General features: G+C 33.5%; 3 protein-coding genes and 1 long non-coding RNA gene across 9 annotated transcripts; 1 reads left to right on the top strand and 3 right to left on the bottom strand.

Moving 5' to 3' along the window:
• Positions 1 to 2,308: 2,308 nt before the first annotated feature.
• Positions 2,309 to 4,209, bottom strand: LOC140955777 (uncharacterized). Its single transcript, XR_012170282.1, has 3 exons — positions 3,958 to 4,209; positions 3,002 to 3,083; positions 2,309 to 2,404 (listed from the first exon to the last, which is right to left on the bottom strand). It is a non-coding gene; the product is annotated as an uncharacterized lncRNA (long non-coding RNA).
• A 2,898-nt stretch (positions 4,210 to 7,107) lies between these two features.
• On the bottom strand, positions 7,108 to 8,853 carry LOC118043491 (uncharacterized). Its single transcript, XM_035051487.2, has 2 exons — positions 8,713 to 8,853; positions 7,108 to 7,871 (listed from the first exon to the last, which is right to left on the bottom strand). Exon 2 carries the CDS (start codon positions 7,830 to 7,832, stop codon positions 7,518 to 7,520), a length of 315 nt encoding a protein of 104 aa, XP_034907378.1. The 5' UTR covers positions 7,833 to 7,871; positions 8,713 to 8,853; the 3' UTR covers positions 7,108 to 7,517.
• A 1,385-nt stretch (positions 8,854 to 10,238) lies between these two features.
• On the top strand, positions 10,239 to 14,102 carry LOC118043488 (uncharacterized). 6 transcript variants are annotated; one of them, XM_073410443.1, is made up of 4 exons: positions 10,239 to 10,537; positions 12,028 to 12,095; positions 12,190 to 13,332; positions 13,611 to 14,102. In XM_073410443.1, the coding sequence occupies exons 1-3, from the start codon at positions 10,429 to 10,431 to the stop codon at positions 13,318 to 13,320; spliced, it is 1,308 nt and encodes a 435-aa protein (XP_073266544.1). In that variant the 5' UTR covers positions 10,239 to 10,428; the 3' UTR covers positions 13,321 to 13,332; positions 13,611 to 14,102. The 6 variants fall into 6 exon arrangements, with proteins under 6 accessions (XP_073266544.1, XP_034907371.1, XP_034907373.1 ...); XM_035051480.2 differs by having other exon boundaries at positions 13,462 to 14,102; XM_035051482.2 differs by having other exon boundaries at positions 12,193 to 14,102.
• Positions 14,103 to 15,250: 1,148 nt separating this feature from the next.
• Positions 15,251 to 19,457, bottom strand: LOC118043484 (protein kinase STUNTED). Its single transcript, XM_035051475.2, has 10 exons — positions 19,154 to 19,457; positions 18,956 to 19,047; positions 18,448 to 18,697; positions 17,644 to 18,237; positions 17,302 to 17,550; positions 17,047 to 17,210; positions 16,878 to 16,954; positions 16,641 to 16,788; positions 16,056 to 16,205; positions 15,251 to 15,947 (listed from the first exon to the last, which is right to left on the bottom strand). The coding sequence occupies exons 1-10, from the start codon at positions 19,347 to 19,349 to the stop codon at positions 15,708 to 15,710; spliced, it is 2,160 nt and encodes a 719-aa protein (XP_034907366.1). The 5' UTR covers positions 19,350 to 19,457; the 3' UTR covers positions 15,251 to 15,707.
• Positions 19,458 to 23,410: the final 3,953 nt, after the last annotated feature.

Raw genomic sequence — 23,410 nt, 5'->3', positions numbered from 1 at the left:
ATCTTTCAGTAGTTCCATCCATCTCCTCTTCCTCAAGTTTAGATCCCTCTGCTGAAAGATGTATTTCAAGCTCTTGTGATCTGTAAAGATCTCACAAGTTTCACCATACAAGTAGTGCCTCCAAATCTTCAAAGCAAAAATCACAGCCGCCATCTCTAAATCATGTGTAGGATAGTTCTGTTCATGCTTCTTCAGTTGTCGTGAAGCATATGCAATAACCTTGCCATGCTGCATTAGAACACATCCTAACCCCACTCTCGAAGCATCACAATACACTGTGTAACCACCAGAACCTGATGGTACTGCTAGAATAGGCGCTGTAGTCAATCTTTCTTTCAACTCTAAGAAACTTTTCTCACAAGCTTCAGACCACTGAAACTTAACATTTTTCTGCATTAACTTAGTCAATGGTGCAGAAATTCGAGAAAAGTTCTCCACAAACCTCCGATAGTAGCCAGCCAAACCTAAGAAACTTCTAATCTCTGTCGCCGAAGTAGGCCTAAGCCACTGCTTAACTGCTTCAATCTTTTGAGGATCAACCTCAATCCCATTCCTTGACACTACATGCCCAAGAAATGCTACACTCTCCAACCAAAACTCACTCTTTGAGAACTTGCCATACAACTGATGATCTCGCAGAGTTTGAAGCACCATTCTCAAATACTGCTCATGCTCCTCTTTAGACCTCGAATACACCAAAATATCATCAATAAAAACTATCACAAATCGATCAATAAATTGGCCAAACACTCTATTCATCAAGTCCATAAAAGCTGCTGGTGCATTCGTCAACCCAAAAGACATCACTAAAAACTCATAATGACCATACCGAGTTCTAAAAGCTGTCTTTGAAATGTCTGCCTCCCTAATCCTCAATTGATGATACCCAGATCGAAGATCGATCTTAGAAAAGAATTGAGCTCCCTGTAACTGATCAAACAAATCATCTATACGAGGGAGTGGGTATCTATTTCGAACTGTCACCCGATTCAATTGCCTATATTCTATGCACAACCTCAATGACCCATCTTTCTTCTTCACAAACAACACCGGAGCTCCCCAAGGGGACACACTTGGTCGGATGAACTTTTTATCCAACAAATCCTGCAACTGCTCCTTTAACTCCCTCAATTCTGCTGGCGCCATTCTATATGGTGCCATTGATATTGGTTCGGTACCCGGAACCAAATCAATACAAAACTCAATCTCCCTATACGGAGGCAATCCAGGTAAGTCATCGGGAAATACATTGATAAACTCTCTTACTATAGGGACTTCCTCTAATTGGGGAACTTCTTTCTCTACATCCACTATATATGCTAGGTAGCACTGTACCCCTTTTTGGGTCATTTTCCTCGAGATAGCCGACAACATAATTGATGGAGACCCAATCTTATCTCCTTGAAATACCAACCCAACTTCTTGATCTAGATCAAACATTATTTTCTTACCCCAACAATTTACTGAAGCCCTATGCTTAGCCAACCAATCCATTCCTAAAATCACATCAAAATCAACCATATCTAAGACATTTAAGTCTCCCATAAAGATCTTATCTCCAATCTCTATTTCACAATCCAGGTACACATACTTTACTAATATTAACTCATCTAAGGGAGTGGAGACTGAAATGGGCAATCTTAATAAAGTTGGTTGCTTATCTATCCTCGCGGTAAAAAAAATATAAGGACACAAATGAATGGATTGCACCCGTATCAAACAAAACTTTTGCTTCAAAAGATCAAACAGAAACAACATGTTGAGGTGTGGATGTACTGCCCTACCTCCTATACCTTGCATTTCTAAACTACACAATAAGGACATCATCTTTATTGTCATCTACCCTAAGAGTATCAGTTGTTCGTCTATTCCTCGGCATTTCCTAAAATAAAAGTGAGAGCACTTAAGTCATGCTAGAACAAATAGCATGGTAATTATCACATAATTATAGGAAAGCATATCTATCAGAAGGAAGAAGATATACTTGATGAGAATTTAAAATTTCAAAAACAACAAACAAGACGATACGGATCCTAATGCTCCACTTATTATGAAATTAATTATATTATTGTTTCTTTAACCTAAAGCTCTGATACCAAGTTTGTCACGACCCGATTCCCGGATCCATGACCGGCACATAGGCAAGGTTCCCCTCCAAGGTTCCGTACCTATGCGAACCCAAACTTACATACAAACTTATCCTTCAAAACTCAATCAGAGTTGTTCAACGCAGCAGTAACAACAAAACTAACTTTATAATATAATTCGATTGTCTTAATATAAGAGTTTATATAATATTCATAGTTTTGGAGCACTAACTTGACATAAAAAGAAAGGTACAAATTACAACCAAAAAGCAGGTTCGGAAGGTTCAACAAAAGTAACCCGCTATCAAGCTATAAGCCTGAAAAGAATAAATAATGAGAGGGTGAGTTCAACAACTCAGTGAGTAGATAACGTTCAATATACACACACGAGGTAATATAGCAATGAGAAATATATATACAAGTATGGCTTTAGTTCTTATACGAAGGTTTATCAAATAGGCCATAACAAGAATATCATATGGTAGAACTCGTCAGAAAATCAAAATGCAATGAGCATGAGGCTCCGTACTGATGGATGATCAGTCCACACAGGTTGGTGTCTCCCCCGACCAACTAGGGTTCAGATACGATGTGCACAAAGACTAACACTACCCTGTTAGCATGGGTATTCTGACTGACATACCATAGGTTCATAATCATAATCAAACAAACATATTCATATCTCAAAGCTCAACTCATGACATCAATCAAATGAGGAGCTATCAATTCAGAAGTCAAATCAGAAGTCAAATCACATTGGTTCATATCAAGAAATCAGATTCAATAATTGATCATGCTTTATTATATCAAGGATAATAATCAGCATATATATTATCAAGAAGCATGATCCAATTCATATTAACAAATCAAATATTTATAATATTTCTCATGCATATGGAAAATTATCCACTCACCTGACTCAAAAGCAAATAGAAGCCAAAAGCAGACACTGAAGAAAATCCTACTGACGTCCCGCCGGTAGAATATCAGGATTATCTGAATACAAAGGAAATATTTTCAAGAACGACTCGAAAGAACATATAACCTATTTAATACACTTAACTAAGGGTGTATTCCATAACCCTATATGTTTTTGAACTAACTAGTCACTTTTCTCAAAAACCCAAAATCTAACGGTTTTCCCGAAATCTAATCCATAATAAAAACAACTAATAAAATTGGTAATAATTCACTAAGTAACCCTTAATTATTCATCAAACTAATCTGCAAAAGCTAATATTACAGCTAGGGACTAATCTGGAATTTTTCCATATTTTTAGGGCCAAATCGTAACTTTTATCAAATGGAGGACCAAACTGAAATTTGTCATAAATCCATGAATATACTGAAATTCTGACCTTAATTAATCCTCAATTCTGCCCCGGGATGTATCATTATGCTTCAGGGATCATTCTGGAATTTTACTAAATTTTTAGGGTCAAATTGTACTTTTTGTCAAATTGGAGGACTAAATTGAAAGTTTGAAATTATCTTATCTATACAGTAATTCTGTCCATAATTCATATGTTATTCTGTTCAGAATCTCGGAATATGCTCCAGGGACCAATTTGTAATTTTCCAAAGTTCGGGGACTAAACTGTAATTTTCGGAAATTGAGGGACCAAATTGAATTTTCGTCATCTTCAACCTCAAACCCAGAATTTCAACAGATCAACTACTGTTATCCCCTGATTTCTAACACAAATTCACAATTCAAACAAAACCATAACTCAAAATCATCACAATCTTCCATAATCAACTAAATCATCAATTAAACCCAAAACACAAATTCTCAAAACCCTAACATTCATCAAAACTGAAATTAAAGTTGAATTAACATATTATACATATTAAACAACCTAAATCTTACCTTTTTCACTTATTTCCTCCAAATCTCTTCATTTTTCCCTTATTTTCCCTTATTTTCCCTTCTTCTTCTTTCTCCCTTCTCTCTCACGTTTCTGAATATTTCAGATCACACTTTCCCTTTTTTTTTTTTTTTTACTTCCTATTTATATTTATCAATTATTGGTCAATTACCATAATACCCCTTATTCATTTATTCCAACTTTTAAGCCTCCAAGGGCTTTGTTGTAAAATCCTATCTTATTAATTTAGAAACATTACAGATTTGGTGGTTTTTTAAAATTAAACCTGATGTTTTTTATACTCTATTTTTTTCTTATATTGTTAGAAAAATAATTTTAGAGAAAAATCATATTATTAAACTTTATAAAATAACAAAATTTAAAAGAAGTGGAGGAAATTATTGTTCACCTAAGGCCCATTGCAATAGTAATCCATAATGTTTAAGTCTTTTATTTTATTTTTTTGAATTTTTTTTATTATTATTATTTTTCAAATCTATTTTTATCAATTTTTTTTTTAAATTGAAATTGTTAAGAATTTAACTTTGTAATTTGCTTCTTTTTATTTTCCCCTTATATGATGTCAACATAGTTTACAAGTTGTCAAAATGATCTAGGTTACTCTGGTTTAAGAGTTTGGTGGGTTTTTTTTTTTTTTTAATTGAACTTCAATTTTTTTTATAGTCTATTTTTTTTTCATATAGTTAAAAAAATAGTTTTAGAGAAAAGTTATGTTATAAACTTTATAGAGTAACAAATATTAAAGGGTGTGAGGAAATCATTGTTTACCCACGCACATTGCATTGTGAATGACAATAATAACCCACAGTGTTTTGCTTTTTCTTCTTCTTTATGTTTTGAATTTTTTTCATGATTTTTTTTTAATTTTTTTTTATTGATTTCATCTTTTAATATTGAAAATGATTGAGAATTTGGCTTCATAATTTGTTTCTTTTTACTTTACCTTTTTATAAGGTTAGCATGTTTAGGTTACCATGGTTTATGAGTTTGATGAGGTGTATTTTTTTAATTGAACTTGACTTTTTTATTATCTACTTTTTTCTCATATAATTAAAAAAAATAGTTTCATAAAAAAGTAATGTTATTAAACTTTATAAAGTCCATGAATTTATTTACATGTTTGGTTGGTTGACTTGGTTTGCGGGTTTGACAAATTTAACTTTTGAAAATATTTTTTTCTCATCCTTAGATACTAGGTTAATTGATAATCCAATTTCATAATTGGTTTTGTTTTACTTTTTATAAGGTTATCATGATCTAAAAAATCATCTTGGTATTGGGTTGATGTTTAATTTCGCAATCATTTATTTTTTTTATCATGTACTTAAATAAAAAATGGATTAAAAAAACAAATTATAATCTCAATGAAATTTATAACCTAGTTTATAGGTTTGATGTACTATCTTAGCTTACCCAATTCACAGGTTTAATAAGTTTATCCACCGATATAATATGTTTTTTTTTATTCTTTTAATTGTCTTTCATTTATTCATTTTTTATTTTATTATTTAATATTAGATTGGTTGGGAAATATACTATATTATTGATTTTTGTTTGCTTTCTATGGATAATTATCTTAAATAAATGTTTTATTTTTAAATTGATGCTCACTTTTGTGAGCATCTGTTTTTTATCATATAAAAAAATATTAAACCCAATAGAGTCTATAATACAGGTCATGAGGAGGTAAGGTCGATTTAATTTGTTATTGTCTCAATTTTTTAATTTTTTTATTATTATTTTGAAGTTTTTTTAAAAGCTAAATTATATTTTTATCAATCATCAAGAATGCATTTAAAACTATAAAATCGATAAATTTAAGTTTTGCTAGCTCTTATATAATTTAATTAAAAATTTAAATTAGATAAAAAAAATTTAGCGGAAAATTTCAAAATTAATCTAAGATTTATTAATACTATTAAAAAAATCCTCCGTCTTCTTAATATTCTTAATATTTGTTATTGCTCACCTAAAATTCTCAGTCACAAGTCAAGTCCCCGTAAGAATGAACTGTTCACAAACTCATTCAACCAAAACCGAGCTTTTCAAAACCGAATTGGTGAAGACAAAGGGTCACAGGTTCTAGGTTGTACCAGGATTTAATCAAGGTTAAACTGTGATTGATAGTAAATATATTTAATCACTTATTTACAATATAAAAATAAATAAAAACTGAATTACATTAAGTATAATAAGGAGTAAATTAACAAAATTATTCAGATTATACCCAAATTAGTAATAATGAAGGACATTTTTTTTCTTCGTTATTACCTGTCCAGATAGTACTGTAATGGAAGTGTTGACCTGCATCTCTTAGCTTCATATAGTTCATCCGTTCAAACAGCCCGATTTGCAACTCGAAACCTAGCTGGAACCCATATTTCAGCATGTATCTCGCAACACTCTTCACAACATCAGGTATCTCATGGCTCTCTCTTTATGGTACTCTCATGAATCAAGGCAACATTGACAATCTCAAAAGCATGCAAATTTCCACTAAGAACGCCTCCTCTGATTCTATGTATGACTGACACAACGTACGGGTTATTACCTGTCCTGTCCTGGGAGTATTGTAATGGAAGTTTTGACCTGCATCTCCTAGCTTCACATAGAAAGCTATCTTTGCATAGTTTCCAATGTTTCAAACGGTGCGTGATTTGGAGCTTTCTACCAAGAGTAGCAGCCATTTTACCAACAAGTGTGCACGCTAATGAAACAAGGATACAGCAGAACCGATATCCTTCTCCATATTTTGCAACCTGCAAAATCAGTCCTTTTCTTAAATTTTAATCTAGATTATTAAATGCCAGAAATAATGGCTCGACTTCTTTTCTTGTCGCTGTGGAGAATTTTGATGGATTTAAGAAATTGTGAAAGCTGGTGAATTTCATTGCCTCTCAGAAGTTGATAAGAATTTTCACGATCATAGTAACAGTCATATTGTATAGTCGAGCCCTGTCATATGAATAAGCAGACCTTGGTCCAACGGATGGGGAAGGGTATGCCATACTTGATAGCATTTCACCTCAAATCATTCACTCATATGCAGAACATATTGCAATGCAGTTTTCAAGAGCACTAAAAAGTGCATGTTCCTTAGAAAACACCCTGCTTTAAGAAGAAGAAAAACATAAAGTAAATTCCATTTGACATTTATTCCGAAAGAAAAAGTAAATAATAAGAATTGATAATAATTGTTACAATAAACCCCAATGGCAATTGTAAATAGATGATGCATAGATGTTAAACAGAACAACCAAATTTGTATCATTTCATCCAGCTCTATTCAGACTCTGGATTAACACAGTTAAACAAAATTTTGTATAAGCCGGTGGATTTCATTGCTTCTAAGAAATTGAAAAGTTTTATTAGAAATTTCATGGGTAATGAATGGACCATTTCTTCGCTCTGTTTATCCCAAAAAAATATAGCACTATTCTCCATTTGAGATTTTCCTCAACTCTTGCAAATATACGCCAAGCTCATCTGTTTCAAAACTCAATCAATTTATAAGAAATGATTTGGTGGAAATAGCACATAGCTATCTGGGTGTTTTTTCAGTGGATGATGGAGCCTTTTCAACAGACTTGGTGGAGCTGGCACCCTCTTCAGTTTCAACAAGTTTGCGTAGCCTCTCTTGAAGAACTCGCACTCTGTCCTCGGTCTTACGAAGCTTTCTCCATCTATAGGTAGTCCAGAGGCCGAAGCCGCCATATACAACAATATACGAAGCCCACACGTAGGGATAAGTTTCTGCATGCTCTCTGATTTTTTGATATCGTTCTACTACCATTTCCCCAAAACCAGCAGCACGAGGACTGGTGCTTGGCAGATCTTCTTTTTGCTGACTAGCCATTTCTTTAGATTGTTATCTACTACACACCAACTTGATAAACTGAAAACAATGCAAAGTTCACCAAGTGATTGTATGTGTTGTTCCATAGAAGGAAATCAAAATAAAATGTGCAAGTACCATCAAAGAAGCAAAGTTATTACCACCAAATCAAATAACAAGCTCAAATAGATTGAACCATAATCATATCCATATCAGAACAGGTCAATGAAATACAGGCAAGAATTTCTAAAAAACTCTCCATCACTTTAAATCTCAAGAAGATTATTCTGCACTTTGTTGTCTCTCTTACAAAATTCCCAGTTACTAATTCAGCATATTATCTTTTCGCATTTCCAGATCTTCACTCAACCATGAAGGAAAAGGAAATTTATCTTGAAATCTTCAATTGATTTCAGTTTTCCAGTTTGCTTTTAGGATCACACACACAGGCAATAGCACAAATACTCAAAAGCACACATCTTTCCATTACATGCTGCTCAAGCTAATTCTAAGCTTTGTAAGGCAAGGTTTCAACTTTTCTATAGAAAAGAGGAAGCCAAACCCAAATTTCTAAAATACCAACTAATAGCACCAAACAAGAAAATCATAAAAAAAATTAATTGCTAAAGCAAGAAAACTGCAGGTATCGCTAATCAAGAAGATCCAGGAATAGTCAAACAATAACCCATTATCCACACCCATCAATCAATAATAAGAGATTTTTCATGCACCCAGTAAAGGATTTCAGCTAAATAACATCACAACTTGACCTGGGCTATAATCATACTAAACAGGGATGGTTGAATTTAAAGGAGAAGCAAAGACAACCCAGAAACTACAGAGACCATTGAAATGTTGTGATGTGTGTGAGAGAGTAGGGAGTAAGAAAAGAAGATGATACCTGGTACTTTCTCTGGATTTGGAAATGATTGATGAAAAGAAGCCTAGTTACTGAGAAATGGGCTCGTGGTGTTGTGTGTGATAGAGAGAGAGAGAGAGAGAGACTAGAGTGCGTTAAACCATAACCAGCTGTGAGGGCTGAAGAGAAGGGTTTAACCTTTTCATTGTTTTTCGCAAACTTAAAGTATATCCTCCAACTACTAGGATAGTATCGATTTTACCCCTGTAGATATTTTGTTTAATTTTTATCCCCAAACAATTTAAATTTCTCAATTGGGTTCTTCTATTTGAATTTCTTAATAGAAAAGATTAAGTTTCCTACAAAATAATGTGGTTCTTATAAAATGTACAGTTTAGATGAGATTTATGATTAAATATAGATGAAACTTTTTAATTACGATTTTTTAAGACTTGAGAAACAAAATCAATGCAAATGTTTTAGGATAAAATGGAGACTATCTATTATAGTTTTGAAACCGGTCCAGCTCGTCAGGTCAACCTGAGGTTGGAACAGATTGGGTTGAAGAAAAAATAGAAAAAAAAAAACCTAGTGTGACCTAGTGGGTTGATCCGGCAAGACCCAGTCAAAAATCCAGGTGCAACCCGTTAATTTTTGTTTTATATATATATTAAAACAACTTTGTTTTGATTTTAAAAAAATTGATCTGGGTGACCCGATCATAATCCGGAATCCAAACCTTAGATCAGGCTGGGTCTAAAAAACTATGCTATTTATAGGTGGGAGTCATTTTTTTTTAATTTGCTTCTATTTTTCTAGAAATGATCATATAGGTAGAAGGTGAAAAATTATTAAGAAGTTGTTTTTTAATATAATTATTTCAAGAATAATATTCCTCCACTCAAGGAAAAAATAAAATTCTAACTATTCATTTATCATGCTTTAATATGAATATTGTTTCCGGAGTGCCTAATAATTCCTTGATAGGAAGGGTTTTGCTTAAATTCATTGTCCCTACTTAAATTCTAATTGATTATTTTAAATACTTGTAAAAAAACTCAAATAAGAAAATATTATAAAACAAAATAATTTTCAATTGATAATCTTAATACAAAAAATAAAAATATGGTTACTAAAAAAAGAGAAAATATCTATATATACCTTTTACTATCCAATAAAAATATATATTAAGATTTTCAATTACATCATGAACAATTAAATAATATTAGGATAAACTAGTAGGAAGGTTTTTTTTTAATAATTAAGTAAATTATAAATTAGTTCCTCTTGTTTAGTAAAATGAATTGAATAGTTAAACTAATTAAGTAGTCCTTTAGTTAATTATTGACCATGCTTAATTTAATATAATATTACTCTAAAAACTTTTTTTTTTCCTCATGAATCTTGTCATTTTTATTTACTTCATTTCTTCCTTTTTCTATTTCCTTAAAAATAATAATTGAAAAGGAATATAAATTTGAAAAAAAAAACAATTAGTTTTTGAAACTAAATGAAATATTTAATTCGTAAGACAAAAGGGACCGATTAATAATTTACTCGAGAAATTACACCATTATATTCGAAATTCTTGTGCCCAGGTTCCTTCCCAGTAGTTAATGGAGGCTAGACAAGCCTTGGTCATCTACTTTAAAGCGACAGAAAATCGTTCAACCAGAATTGCAATCAATAGCACGGCCTCATTCTCTTTGCCTATCGATTTAGGCTAGTTGCAGACAATTGTCTTTCATCGCCTTCTCAATGGCATCAACACCTAGTGATGGTGAAGTAGCTGTTTTCACAGACACAAACATGGACACTCACATTGCCATGGGCATCTCTCCTGACATCACTGTTGCTGATTTCAAGAGTAACTTTCTTTCTATAATCTTTTTTCTTGCCTCTCTTTGTTTATTATTAACATCTTCTCTGGATTTTCAACAATCCCTCTTTTTACCTGCCTGTATTTGTTTCATCTGTATCATAGTTTCTATTATGGAGCTGATTGTTTGTTTTGACGTTTCACTTGATGTGCTCTTCTGGGTTTTCTTCACTTTTGGATTCTAAAGCACACTGTTTTGGTGTTTGTGATTTTGCTGTATTGAATTGGGACTATTCACTTGTTCTATTTATATTTTTTTTATGCAAAAGGTTGCTGCTTTTTCTTATTAGACATAATGCATTGTCGAAGAAACAGTTTTGTTGTGTGATAGAGTATTGGAGGTTAGATGGGGTTTGATAGAAGTCAATTTCAGTAACTTTTTTGTTTCATTAATGCTGAAAGTGAAAAGAGTTATGATGTGCCGACTGAAGAAGTAAGCTTTTGGAGTTTTACATAATTTAGTTAAGGTGAAATGCATGCTAGAGGTGGCTGAACATACTAATTCAAGGAAGTTTAGGGAATGCCAAGTGAATTTGAGAGTTGGATGCAGGGAATATAATTTGAGGGATCTATAGCTCTGATGAGTGGTCCCAAAGTGGTGATGTCTGTGTTGGTAAGTAACTCCATGCATTTACTCTATGGTGCTATAAAGATCATTTCTTTTGTTAGATATTGATTATTTTATGAGGTCAGCCTAATTGTTGATGACACAATCATGTCGGCAATTCAAAAGAGATTAATTTGTTAGACATGTAGTGGTGGATTACAAGGCAAGAGGTAACCTTTAGGAGGATGAAGTGGAGACACCATACTTTAATCATGAAAGTTTGTACATAAATTGGATGGCTTCAGAGTTTTGAAGCTCAATCATTTTGTACCATGAATAGAGGTTTAATGCTTGCATTTATGTCATTGATTTATCCTACCTGATGTTCTCATCAGTACTAAGCATTTGTATACTTAAATGGAGTGTTTTACAAGCAAACGTAGGAAGTTTGAAAATAATTTTAATCAGAAAATCCTGTAAGTAATACCTGGCCCCAAAAAAACTGGAGGAGACGGCCTGAAGTCATTCAGTAAAATGTTGGATAAGTTAGCCTTTTGTCCCTCCTCTTTCATTTTTGTTTTGTAGAAGATGTCTCATTGATACTCTTTATTAGTTCTCATTAGCGAAGGGATACAATGGACTCTCAAAGTTTGCATAACCTTAAACAGCTCCCCTGTAAGGTAACAAAGTTTTAATCCCAGAATAGACCAACTGATTCAATGAAGTTTGCAAAGTGGAGAACCTGCTAATCTATTGTATTGAGTTTATTTATCATATAACTAGACTATATACATGCTCCATTTGGTTGTGTTTTCTGCTTTAGGGTTTCATATTTGTCCAAATTTTCCTCCAGCATTCTAGCGTGATCAGTTCCTTGCATTGCATTCTCTACTTCATAGAAAAGTAATGCATGCCAATATTTATGCTGTAGGAGAGCTGGAGAAAATGCACTTTAATTGTTTTCCAAAATTGGGAGAGATTAAAGTTTATGAATTAAAGGTATTTTTAAAATGATCCTTTTGCTTTCTTTAATTTCAGATTTTGTTTGGGGATTCCTTCATGTTAATTTTTCTTACACTTCTCTGTCCTTTAGCAGGTAAGGAGAAATAATTGCTTCTACCACCTGCTGGAGTCACTGCCTATAAAGTATGCTTTTCAGGGTCTCAAAGGAAATTGGTTTCTTCATGTGGAAATAAGGCCTTCAAATAGCTTTCGTAATCAACACTTACCTCAGTGTCTAGCTGCAAAGGATGACCATATTTCTGATGGTAGCAATGCCATTGGCTCTCTCGTTACAAACACCAGAAAAAATGACACGATACCAAATGGTAATAACAAGAGGATAAAAGGATTACTTGGCATCAAATCACCCACAGAACTTCCAAAAACTGTCCCTTGTTTTGATAAAAGAAGTAAGGAAAAGAAGAGACTGGCTGAAATCGACGGGGAATTTGATAGACGTAAAAAATCCCCAAAACTTGCTGCCAGAGAGTGCTCTGGTTTACTGACACCTGGAAATGAAGTTAAGCCTGCAACAGAAGAACTTCCAAAAAATGCTCCTTATTTCAAGAAAATGAGCAAGGAAAAGAAGAGACTGGCTGACATCAACAAAGAACTTGACAGAAGTAAAAAAGTTCTAAATGTTGCTGCCAAAGTGTCTTCTGGTTTATTGGCACCTAGAAATGAAGTTGAGCATGCAACAATAACAGAAGCGCTTCCAAAAATTGTCGCTTGTTTCAAGAAAAAGAGCAAGGACAAGAAGAGAATGGCTGACCTCAATAAGGAATTTGATAGAAGAAAAAAAGCTCCAAATCTTGCTGCCAAAGTGTGCTCTGGTTTACTGACACCTATAAACCAAGTTAAGCCTGCAACCTTTTCCTGCCCAATGGTGGAAACTCCCACAGAGAGACCACAAGAAGTGATATTTGCTAAAATTAATGATTTCTCAAATATGCAAGTTTCTACCTTACCACAGGTTGACATCAGAACACCCCCAAGAACACTGGCTTCTCCACTGCCAACAGATCTTCGACCTGGAAGTTCAGGGAATAAGCTAAAAACAACTTCTGCAGTTGGGAAACTCATGATGACGGCTGCAAATAAGCTCAAAATTTCTTCCAATAAACAAAGACCTGCGCTTTCTTTCTATAGATTCAGATCTCCCTCCAGGGCTTCATTTGTGGTCAGGAGATCAATCTTTGATATCAGTGACAGTGATGAATGATGAAATTTAAAGGTACCACAAGTCAGATGGGTTGTCCATGCATTCAAATGCCATGCATGTCAAATGCACGCTGCATGTTGCTCATGCTTACAAATTTATGCATTCTTTTTCATTGATCGCTGTAGCAACCTGAAATTGCAGGCTTCTTTCTGAACTGTAAATTGGGTCAACCTGAACTCATTCTGAGATGAATGGTGAATACACTTGGAAATGATCAGAATCATCAGAATTTAATGCGCTTTCTGGGTTTTTGGGATTACAGCTAATCATCTTTTTTTCTGGACTTCTAGACAAAGACTTGGGAAGCAAGTGTTATAGTTAATGTGCTGCTACTGATGCTGAACTGCCATCGCTATTTTTGCATGAATGGAGGTTATTTGTAAAGGTCCAGTCCAAGAGTTTTTCAGCTTCCTATTTTGCAGACTAGAAGGGGTCATTGAATCGACCAATTTCGCTGATAAGAGCCTGCCTGTAACTGCAGCCTTACAAGCTGAGAAGAGGTGCAAGATCGCGCTGCTAAGTAGAATTCAGTGTTGGTCAGGTTGCTGCACAAATTTTGTATTTGTGTGTAGAGGCCATATGTAACATCACCATATATGTGAAAGTTGATGAGCATGTTTCGAGTATCCAAGTAGCTGCCTAATAATTCGTTTCCATGAACTCGGTGGATGGTCTTTGCCTGTTGGCAGTCTAAGAGCTTTTGGGAATGCTGGGTTCGAATCCAGTTTTCTACTTTTCACAATGTATGCGATGATTGAGCCAAGCACAATCCTTCCCAATTCTGTCTCAACTTCTGACTCTTGATCTGCACTTTGCAAGCATGCCAAATTTGGTTATGGTTTGTTCCAAGGTTATCAAATCCAACTAACAGGTAGACCCAGTGATCGTTGACCAGTTGCCTGCCTGGGCTAGGCTTGCTCTTGAGAGCCCCACCTACATCTACAAATCATCCCCCATTACAACACGGTCATTAATATCCTTCAATTACTGCAACAAACAACCCTAATACATATACAAATGAAACTCCAGCCTTTTGCTGATTGTATTCGTGCATCATGCGAACATCAAACAACAATTTTTTTTCCGGTGAGTTTGAATGATTTGAGACCGAATGCCATGAATGATTAGTCCTCTTGTTTTTGTTGATTGTGAAGTTGGATTTGTGCTTGCATTTTCATAATTTTTGTGGGTTTTTTTCCTTCTCTTAAATTACCGTTGTTTGATTTGTAGATCGCATGCTATTAAATAGTGTTTTTATTTAATGAATTTGTTGTCAAAATTATAGTTATAAAATTATTATTATGCTTAAAAGCTTTCCCTTCCTTTGTTGTTGCTGCTGCTATCTCCCTCCTCCTCCTCCTTCCTTTTCTTCTTCTTCTTTGTTTTTTATCTTCCATTTTTTTTCTCTTCTTGTTGGATACCCATTGCAGATCCATAAGCTAGAGAGGCAAGGAAATGTATCCTCATTTTTCTTCTTCTTCTTCTTTTTTGATTTAGCTAATGGCTAAGGCCTCAGGTGTGGTGACGTGGTGCAGAATTTTCGCTCATCTTCATTTTGACGAGGAAAAAAAAAGCCTTCTTTTTCCTTATTTATTCTCATAATGTCAAGAGTCTCCATAAAAAAATCATGTTACAAAATCCCAGTTCTAGTTCTAGTTGTTTTTCAATTAAAAATAAATTAATTTTTTACTTAAAAATACATTATTAGCAATTCCTCCAAATGGGTTCTTAGTGTGCAGAACAGTAAGGAAATTTATATCCAATATTTTGTGTTCTGTGGGGGATTTGAGGATAGGGAGGCTCCTTGAATACAAGAATTCAGACACATGAGGTTAGAACAATAGGAAAGTAACATCTTGCACCTCAAAGCAAGGAATAAAGGTCTTAGTTTTCATTGTCAATTCACAATGCCAGCCAGCTCAAACAAGTGTTTCAGAAAAGAAAAGGTAAAGGAATCATAAATTTATAATTTCATGTATAAAAATAAAGTCCATTAGAGCCCTGCAGTAAGTTTATCAGTAACATCACCACCATCTGATGCAAGAAAGCAAGCACTGATACTCGTCTTCGAGTGCAGCATGTAAATGAGGGGGGAAGCCATTCACCACTAATATTCGGGTGGAGGGGGTTTTGCTACATGTCTCAAATCATTTTCTAAAGCAAATTCACAAATGACCAAAAATCGGAAACAAAACCAGTCCTTCAAACCTTTTTTTTTAATACAACTTCTAAGTCTAGGCGGAGGCAAGCCTCTTGCAGAAAACCTCTCTTCCAAGACCATACCAGTGGATTTAACCCAGAAAAAAAACTGAAAAGATGAACCAATCAAGCCCCCTGTACATTGAAAAGATTGCACAACTTGCACATTGCATTCCACTGGCCTATGGTTAGTTGAAGCTTGATGTGCGGCTCCATCTCCCTTGCAAGTAATCTTCTATTGACACACCTTGCTCGGTGCTGCTAATAGAAAGAGAATCATCCTCTAGATCAAGTAATGCGAGGTTAAGATGGGATTGAATATTGGTAGGAAACGCTTCCTCATCCACGGCGTCGAGTTCTTCTGATGCACAAACTTGGTGCCTTGCCCAATTCTTTACTTCCTCATCCCCTTGGAGGAGCTTCAAAATCTGTAATCAGCCAAAATATCCATGAGCAAATATTCAATTCATAGAAAAGAGAGGGAAAATAAACATAGTACAATCAAAGCACTTCATATTCGGTGAAATTTAACTTACGATGCTCATTTGTGGCCTACATCTAGGAGAACGTCTGATGCAAAGGGTTGCAGCTAATACCATTCTTTCGATGTGATCATCATCATATTCACTACCTAGATGCGGGTCAAGCAATTGGGACACTTTACCACCCTCAAGAATTGGCTTTGCCTGGATGCCAGCATCATACAATAATTAATTGTAAAATATAACATCAAGAAGTAAATATTAACAAACTGTGAAATAGAATTCTTAGAGAAGGACAACGACAGATCCTGAGGTTTCCTCAGAAGAAAAAACACAAAATCCAAAATCACGCATTCAGTTTATCCAATCACAATCATTGTATCTTGTAGGAACATAATATAAATTCACACCCCAATCAGCTTGAAAATTCCTGACTTATTCAACTGCAAAAGGTACATGTTGAAAACACAATTTTCTTTGTGCTCACATTGTCCTAACTTGGTATTGCAATAGATTTTTGAGCAGTCCTTTTCTCCTCTTTCATATTGTGAAAAATAAAAGCATCTCCTTACAAGATACTCTTCAGTCTGAATTAACAAGTTCTTCAGTCTGAATTAACAAGTATATGAGGAAACCTACCCACATGACAAGGCTCTCCTGGCCTTTCGGATGTTCACTGTTAATAGGCATTCTTCCAGAGAGAAGCTCAAGGAGCACAACTCCGAAAGCAAATACATCCACTTTATCACTTACTTTGCCATGCATGAAATACTCTGGGGCCAAGTAACTGCCACAAAGAAAATATATAGCATATTCAAACTCTGAAACACTTAAGAAAATGGGTAGAAAACATGAATTGCAAAGCAAACTACTCACCCAAAGGTTCCTGCAACATCGGTGCAAGTTGCATGGCATGAAGTAGAAGCCCAGCTAGCCAATCCAAAATCTGACAACTGAGAAACAAATCAAATTATAATCGACATCAAAAGTTGCCAAGAATATAAGATCTTCATGTAAATCCACAGAAAGCTTTAGAATACAGCACCTGTGGCTCAAAATCATCTGATAAAAGTATGTTAGAAGATTTTACATCCTTATGGATCACAGGCTGATCACAGCAATTGTGTAAGTAATCAAGTGCCTCCGCTACACCCACAGCCACCTTGTATCTCTCTTGCCAACCATCTGCGTTCCAATCTTTCTTATTACCTGGTCAAGAATTAGCAATTAGGAGTTAAGGATCACTTCGATGCTGATAATGAAATAATCTCATCCAATCCCAAGCACAGAAAGTATGTACCATGCAGATTCTCTTCTAGGCTTCCTCTTGATAAAAAGTCATAAACCAGGAGTAGTTTGTTGTGCTCGAAACAGAAACCAAATAGAGAGATTATGTTCTTGTGATGCAAAGTTGTAATGATCTCGATTTCTGCAACGAACTCTTTTAAGACATCTTCAGATGGCTTTAAAATTTTCACTGCCAATTCCTTGCCATCAGGAAGGCACCCTTTGTAAACATGACCACTACCACCCTTGCCTACCATATTCTCTAGAAGTAAATTTTCAAGAACAAAATTAGGAGGAAAGACCAAAATGTGCACAAGTCAAAACTAGTGATATGAAATTCAGATAAAGAACAAACCAGGAATAAAGTTGGAGGTAGCCATCACAAGTTCCTCATAGCTGAATAATCTACAGGATGATGAATATTTCTCATGCAGGTCTTTCAACTCTTCTGGAATGCCACTCAAGCCATGACATGGTGAAATGGGAGTCCAAGCAACCTCAGGCCCCACTGGCACTATTGCATAATTTTTTCTTTCAGAGTTCGAGTTTTGATCTTCATCCACGTGCGACGTATTCTGTTTTTGATCTGGATACACCACAGATGAAGAATTACGAGTAGGTAACCTACACACCCATTTAACCACAGATATCTTTTTAATATGAGCTTTCTCTGTGTGCTGCTGCTTATGGAAAAATACCCGACGGAGAAATGACCAACCCTGTTTTGCATCCACTAATCCTTCACTCACATCGGAATCTGAATTCGATAATGGCTTGTTTGTTTGAATTGGTACCAAAGCCAATGAGTTATCCCTGTTGCCATCCCTACACGACTCCTCCAATTCATGTGCTCCAGATTCATCCAGCAATAGCAAGCGTGGAGTACAATTTATAGAATTCTTATTCTGAGATTCTTGTGAGCAATTTCGACTTTCTTGCTTTAATTTATCTGCCACCACAAAATCAGTTGCATCAGTTATTACTTTTCTTGCTCAAAGAGACACGAACTAAGCAAACAAGAACCGTAATTATACTAAAGCACAAGAGATAAAAAGCTAAGCACATCAATGAAAACCCATAAAAACCATCCATGGGAGCATTATTCTCATTATCGTACCAAATTAAGAACATGAAACCCAGAAGAGTAAAGAACTAAAACCTTGTAAGGTATCCATATTTGGAACCGTTGCTTCTCTCTGGAACACAAGTTTGCCATTCCTAACAGCGTAGACAGAGAAACCTTTCGGCAATTTTTTAGCACAATACTTTGCTGTTGAGGTTGAAGAGTAGAGTTTCTGATGTTTCTTGGAGGTTCCCACAATCAGCTTAGCAGCACTATTTGCTTTTGCTTCCCTTACCAGAATTTTCCTCGCTGATTCACCTCTACACACCTTTAGCTTCAAATCCACCTGAAAACACAGCTCACCCAATTCAATATTCATCCTCTCAATCCCAACAATAAAAATATATGAAAATCACCATCCATTTCCTTGGTGAAAATACCACTGAAATTTTTAATACTTAGACTAATTATCCTCATTATTTGATAAAAAAAAAAAAAAAACATAGTTTTCCTCAATTTTCTCAGAAAAACGCCCCATTCCAAACACTTCAAAATTGAGAGAGAAAATTGCTGGTTTGGAAAAAGGAGTGAAAAAAACAGCAACCTGCTTTAAGTTGCAGAAACCTTCATAGACAGCCAACAATGAATCAAATGTCTTCACTAATGACAGAAGTGATCCAGTCCCTGCCATACATTCTGTACACCACATCCACCACAAAAACCATACAAAAAGATCAATCTTTGACAAAAATAAAAAGAACCCATTAAAGAGAAACACGACCTTTATTACTGTCATCATTACCAGTTGCAGAATCAAGAACATGAACAGCAATGACATGGTCCCCAGGCTGTGCCATTTTCATTAATGACCATGTCAAAAGTTCTTTACTTGGTCCATCAAATTTTACTCCAACCACCACCACTTCACCTTCACCACCCCGACGACCACCACAAACGTCGTCTCGACAACCACCGGAGACAGTTCTGTCTGTGCCCATGTCAGGAATCCCCCCTTTTACGCACTGAAGATGATCTGTCGTTTTGGCTTCTCTCTCTCTGGGAAAATCAGAAAAATGAAAATGATTGTGTATGCAATGTGATCTTTTTTTCTCTTAATAAAAACCTTATTACTTTTAACCGTCTGTAAGGAATGTTGTTCTGTGCTTCTTAGTGTATGGTTATAAATTGTGTTTTTGTAATCTCAGCCGTTGGATGGAACAAAGATCATTTCTACCTTCAAAAACTAAGTTCCTTGACTATTTATTGTATTTTTCTTTATGGAGTTTAGGGAAGATGACAAAAATGGAGCAAAATGAGATTAAAACCACCAGCCAACCAAATCAAAAGCTTTGCATTGCGTTTTATTTTTAGTGATTATTTAGATCAGTTTTATATAATTTTATAAATTTTAAAATTAATAATCATATAAATTTTTAATAGTCATCATATTAATAACTACAAGATTTATATTTTTAGTAAATTTTTTTTTAGTTTAACGTGGGTGTCCGGGTCAGCTTACGCGCACCTCGACTAATCCCACGGGCCCTGAAGTTAACGATCATGTAAGCCTCCAGTGGCCATCATATGAGCAACCTAGGGTTCGAACCTGAGACCATAGAGGGAGCAAATCTCTTGGTCCCAAGCTCTTATCTTTGGACCACCACCTAAATAGTTATTTTTAGTAATTTTACTAGTATAAGATGATGCTATTAATATATTATGTAAATATAATACTATGAAATACAATTTAATTTATTTTGTTTTTTCTCTTTTAACATGAAATGTTATCAATATCTCATGTCCTATTTTGTCTTAAATATATTGAGTGAAATAACATACTAAATTAGTGATTTTTTTCTCTGAATTAATTCAAAATTATATTATCTGTAGGAAAGTAATTTAAAAAAAAACACTTTCTACATTTTGTTTTTTGATTGTTTGGCGACTCCAAGAAAAATAATTGTTTTTCTCTTTTAGACTTGGGAAGACACTTTTCATTTTGCATGTTACATGTTATCATTATTGTTTATCAGTGTTTGTATTGTAAAAATTATGTGCCTTTTTTCCCATTCCATGCTAGCTACTTCTGATCATCACCCTCAAATTTATTCTTAAAAATTTAAATTGCAATGTTAATTATAAAATAAATACTAATTAAGTTATACTTTATTTGAGTTATGAAATATTTATAGTCAAAGACTCATTTGAGGTGCGAAAAAACATTATTAATTTTTATAATTGATTTTTTAGTGTACATAAAAGACACTAAAAAATATTTTTCAACTCATTTTACTATAATAAAATAATTCATTTCCTTAAAGTTTATTTCAAATTAATAAACGATGCTTGAAAAAAATTAAGAACTAAAAAAACTCTCTTAATTCCAAAATCTTAATAGTTCAAAGATGTTATTTTCTAGAATATTTTTCATGTATTAAACATAAAAAAAATGATTATTAATTTATTTTTTATAATACAATTTAATATCAAAAAGTAATTATTTTTATTTTTAAAAGAAATAATTTTTCCCGCAAATAGATCTTAACTTTAAATATCAAGTATTATTTGAAAAACAAGTTGGAAGAGAAAAGGAGCACTATTTATTTTATATAAAATTAATTTGTGATGTCTTGTAAACCCTATATATAACATTACCTTGTAAGATTTTAAATTAAGTACTATAAAAATGATATCTTCAAGTAACCATACTCAAGCATCCATTTATTATTCTTATATACTAATTGAGAACAAACCCCAAAATATACTTATCTTCCTAATGTGCTTACGAAGGGAAGGAAAAATGGTTGGTTAATCTCGGTTAGCCTTGTTTGTATTTGTATTTTAAAAAGTTTAATTTTTATTTTTTTTAATTTTAAATTAATATTTTTTTGTGTTTGTAAATCATTTTGATGCGCTGATTTCAAAAATAATTTTTAAAAAAATAAAAAAAATATCATTTTAATATATTTTTAAGTAAAAAGCACTTTAAAAACAACCATAATCACACTTCCAAACAATTTAAATACCATAGATGGGGGATTTTGACATCTTTTTTCATAATTCTTTTTGCAATTTTCAAGATGATGGAAGGAAGCTCAAGAAGGTGAGACCATTGGAGAGGGTAATGGTACAATAAAAATTGAAATGCTAATGCTTGGAAGTTACATTGAGAGGGAAGGCAGGTGGCCATTACTTTTCTCTTTAAGTTCATCTTCAAAAGAAAATGAAATGGGATGGAGTAGAGAGCGAACTCAAGGAAAGGATCATAAATTAAAATACATCAGAATCTTCAAAATTGCTTGCTTGTTAAGGCTTCAATGTTCGGATTGTTATCGTTTTCTATTTCTTATCTTGGTGTTGTTTGATGAGTAGTGTCTACTCAAGGCAGCTCTTGTTTCCATCGGCCAGTTCATATTCACAAGAAACACCAATTTGCAAATTATCGTTTTTTTATTCCTCTTTGTTAATTTTTTTTCCCTTCAAATTAGTCTTTAATTTATTAGGAATTGGAGCTTACATGTTATTTGGTTTGCTCTCTAATTTATTATCATAGCCTTACTAAAAAAAAATAATATAGATCATATCTTGGAATCTCATCTAACAGTTTAAGTTATTGGATCGATATAGTTCTTTGACATAGCATCAGAGCTTTGATGATAAAGCGGCTACAAGTTTACATCTCATCATTCCTATTTATTTGATAAAAATTAAGTATAAGATAATATAAGTTTATGTAAGTTTTAAATTTAAAAAAATTTTATTATTAAAAAATAATATAAATTATATTTTTAGATTTTATTTAATAAATTAAATTATTAAATTAAAATTAAAATGATATCAAGATGGTTCATGCATCTTTGAATTGACCTGGTTAATTCTTTTTAAATTTGTTCATTCTGCCACGCTTGATTAAATTAAAATGTATCCTCTTTGTTTTTTCTAGTACACATTTTTTGTTTTATCAAGATCACACATGCAACCTCTTGACTTTTTTAACACTAAAGTGTTTTTTTTCCCCGACCTACTACCTAGCGCAGGCTATGAGATTAGTTTGAAGATTTATTGACAAGCCGCATATTATAGAGGAACATTGAACAACGAGCTTGAGACTGAAGGACGAAGAAAATGAGTCGCTAAGTAATCTATTACTTAGTAAATAAAAAACCAAATGACTGTTCTTGCAGAAATTAAAGGCAGAAGGCTAGTTATACAAATTCATTAACGTGTATTTGAGAGTATGATTTTGTGATTTTTTTTTGATATTTTTTATATTTAAATGTATTAAAATGATATATATTTTTTAATTTTTAAAAAATTATTTTTAAAATCAGCATATCAAAACGATTTAAAATATATAAAAAATTAATTTTAATAATTTCTTTTATAAAACATAGTTTACATCGCGTTCTAAAACATTTTTTTAAAGCATCTTAAAAACATTAATATATCTTAAACATGTAGGTGTCAAGAAAAGCGTGTATTTATGATAGCATATAATTTAGGAAATAATAACAAGCATCTTGAATAAAATAATAAGATAAAAATTAATGTTTTTACAAATTTTTTTTTTATCCAATAAAATAAATAAAAATCTACAATTGTTAACTCAACAGACTAGGGATGTAACTCAAGATGGTATGACTAGAGTATCCTTGTATCAACAAATCCGGGCCAACATGTCACATCAAAAAGAAAAATATTGAAGTCAATAACAATAATATACGTATACATAGTATCATTTGGGTATATTTTAACTGATTTTTTTTAATTTTCTCTTTTTATATTTAAATTATTGAGAAGTAGTTATTATTATATTTTCCAATAGCTTTCTATGAGGTTGGTTTAACCTCCTGACTTGAATTACAAGTTTATTATGACTCCGTTTGTCTACGCGGTTGCGGCTGTGTTTTATTTAAAACGCAGCACGCAGCCGTTTGGTAATACAAAAAAACAGTTTATTGTTCATGGGACCCATATAATTTTTGCGTTTAAAACGCTGAAAATGAAAAGCAACGAAAACATGCTTTTCATTCTCTGCACGTTATAAAAAATAAGGAAC

Source organism: Populus alba, chromosome 7, assembly GCF_005239225.2.
Source record: "Populus alba chromosome 7, ASM523922v2, whole genome shotgun sequence".
Lineage (NCBI taxonomy): Eukaryota > Viridiplantae > Streptophyta > Magnoliopsida > Malpighiales > Salicaceae > Populus > Populus alba.
This window is presented reverse-complemented; position numbering and strand designations above follow the sequence as displayed.

What these genes read in the sequence shown, in the direction of transcription:
- LOC118043488 (XM_073410443.1), top strand. Translation starts at nt 10,429, where the DNA reads ATGGCATCAACACCTAGTGATGGTGAAGTAGCTGTTTTCACAGACACA. An exon ending in CACTGTTGCTGATTTCAAGA is followed by an intron (nt 10,538 to 12,027) that starts GTAACTTTCTTT and finishes TTTATGCTGTAG; the next exon opens with GAGAGCTGGAGAAAATGCAC. An exon ending in TTAAAGTTTATGAATTAAAG is followed by an intron (nt 12,096 to 12,189) that starts GTATTTTTAAAA and finishes TCTGTCCTTTAG; the next exon opens with CAGGTAAGGAGAAATAATTG.
- LOC118043484 (XM_035051475.2), bottom strand. Translation starts at nt 19,349, where the DNA reads ATGGGCACAGACAGAACTGTCTCCGGTGGTTGTCGAGACGACGTTTGT. An exon ending in GTTTCTGCAACTTAAAGCAG is followed by an intron (nt 18,698 to 18,955) that starts GTTGCTGTTTTT and finishes CTGTGTTTTCAG; the next exon opens with GTGGATTTGAAGCTAAAGGT. An exon ending in AGGAGAGCCTTGTCATGTGG is followed by an intron (nt 16,206 to 16,640) that starts GTAGGTTTCCTC and finishes GCTGGCATCCAG; the next exon opens with GCAAAGCCAATTCTTGAGGG.
- LOC118043491 (XM_035051487.2), bottom strand. Translation starts at nt 7,832, where the DNA reads ATGGCTAGTCAGCAAAAAGAAGATCTGCCAAGCACCAGTCCTCGTGCT.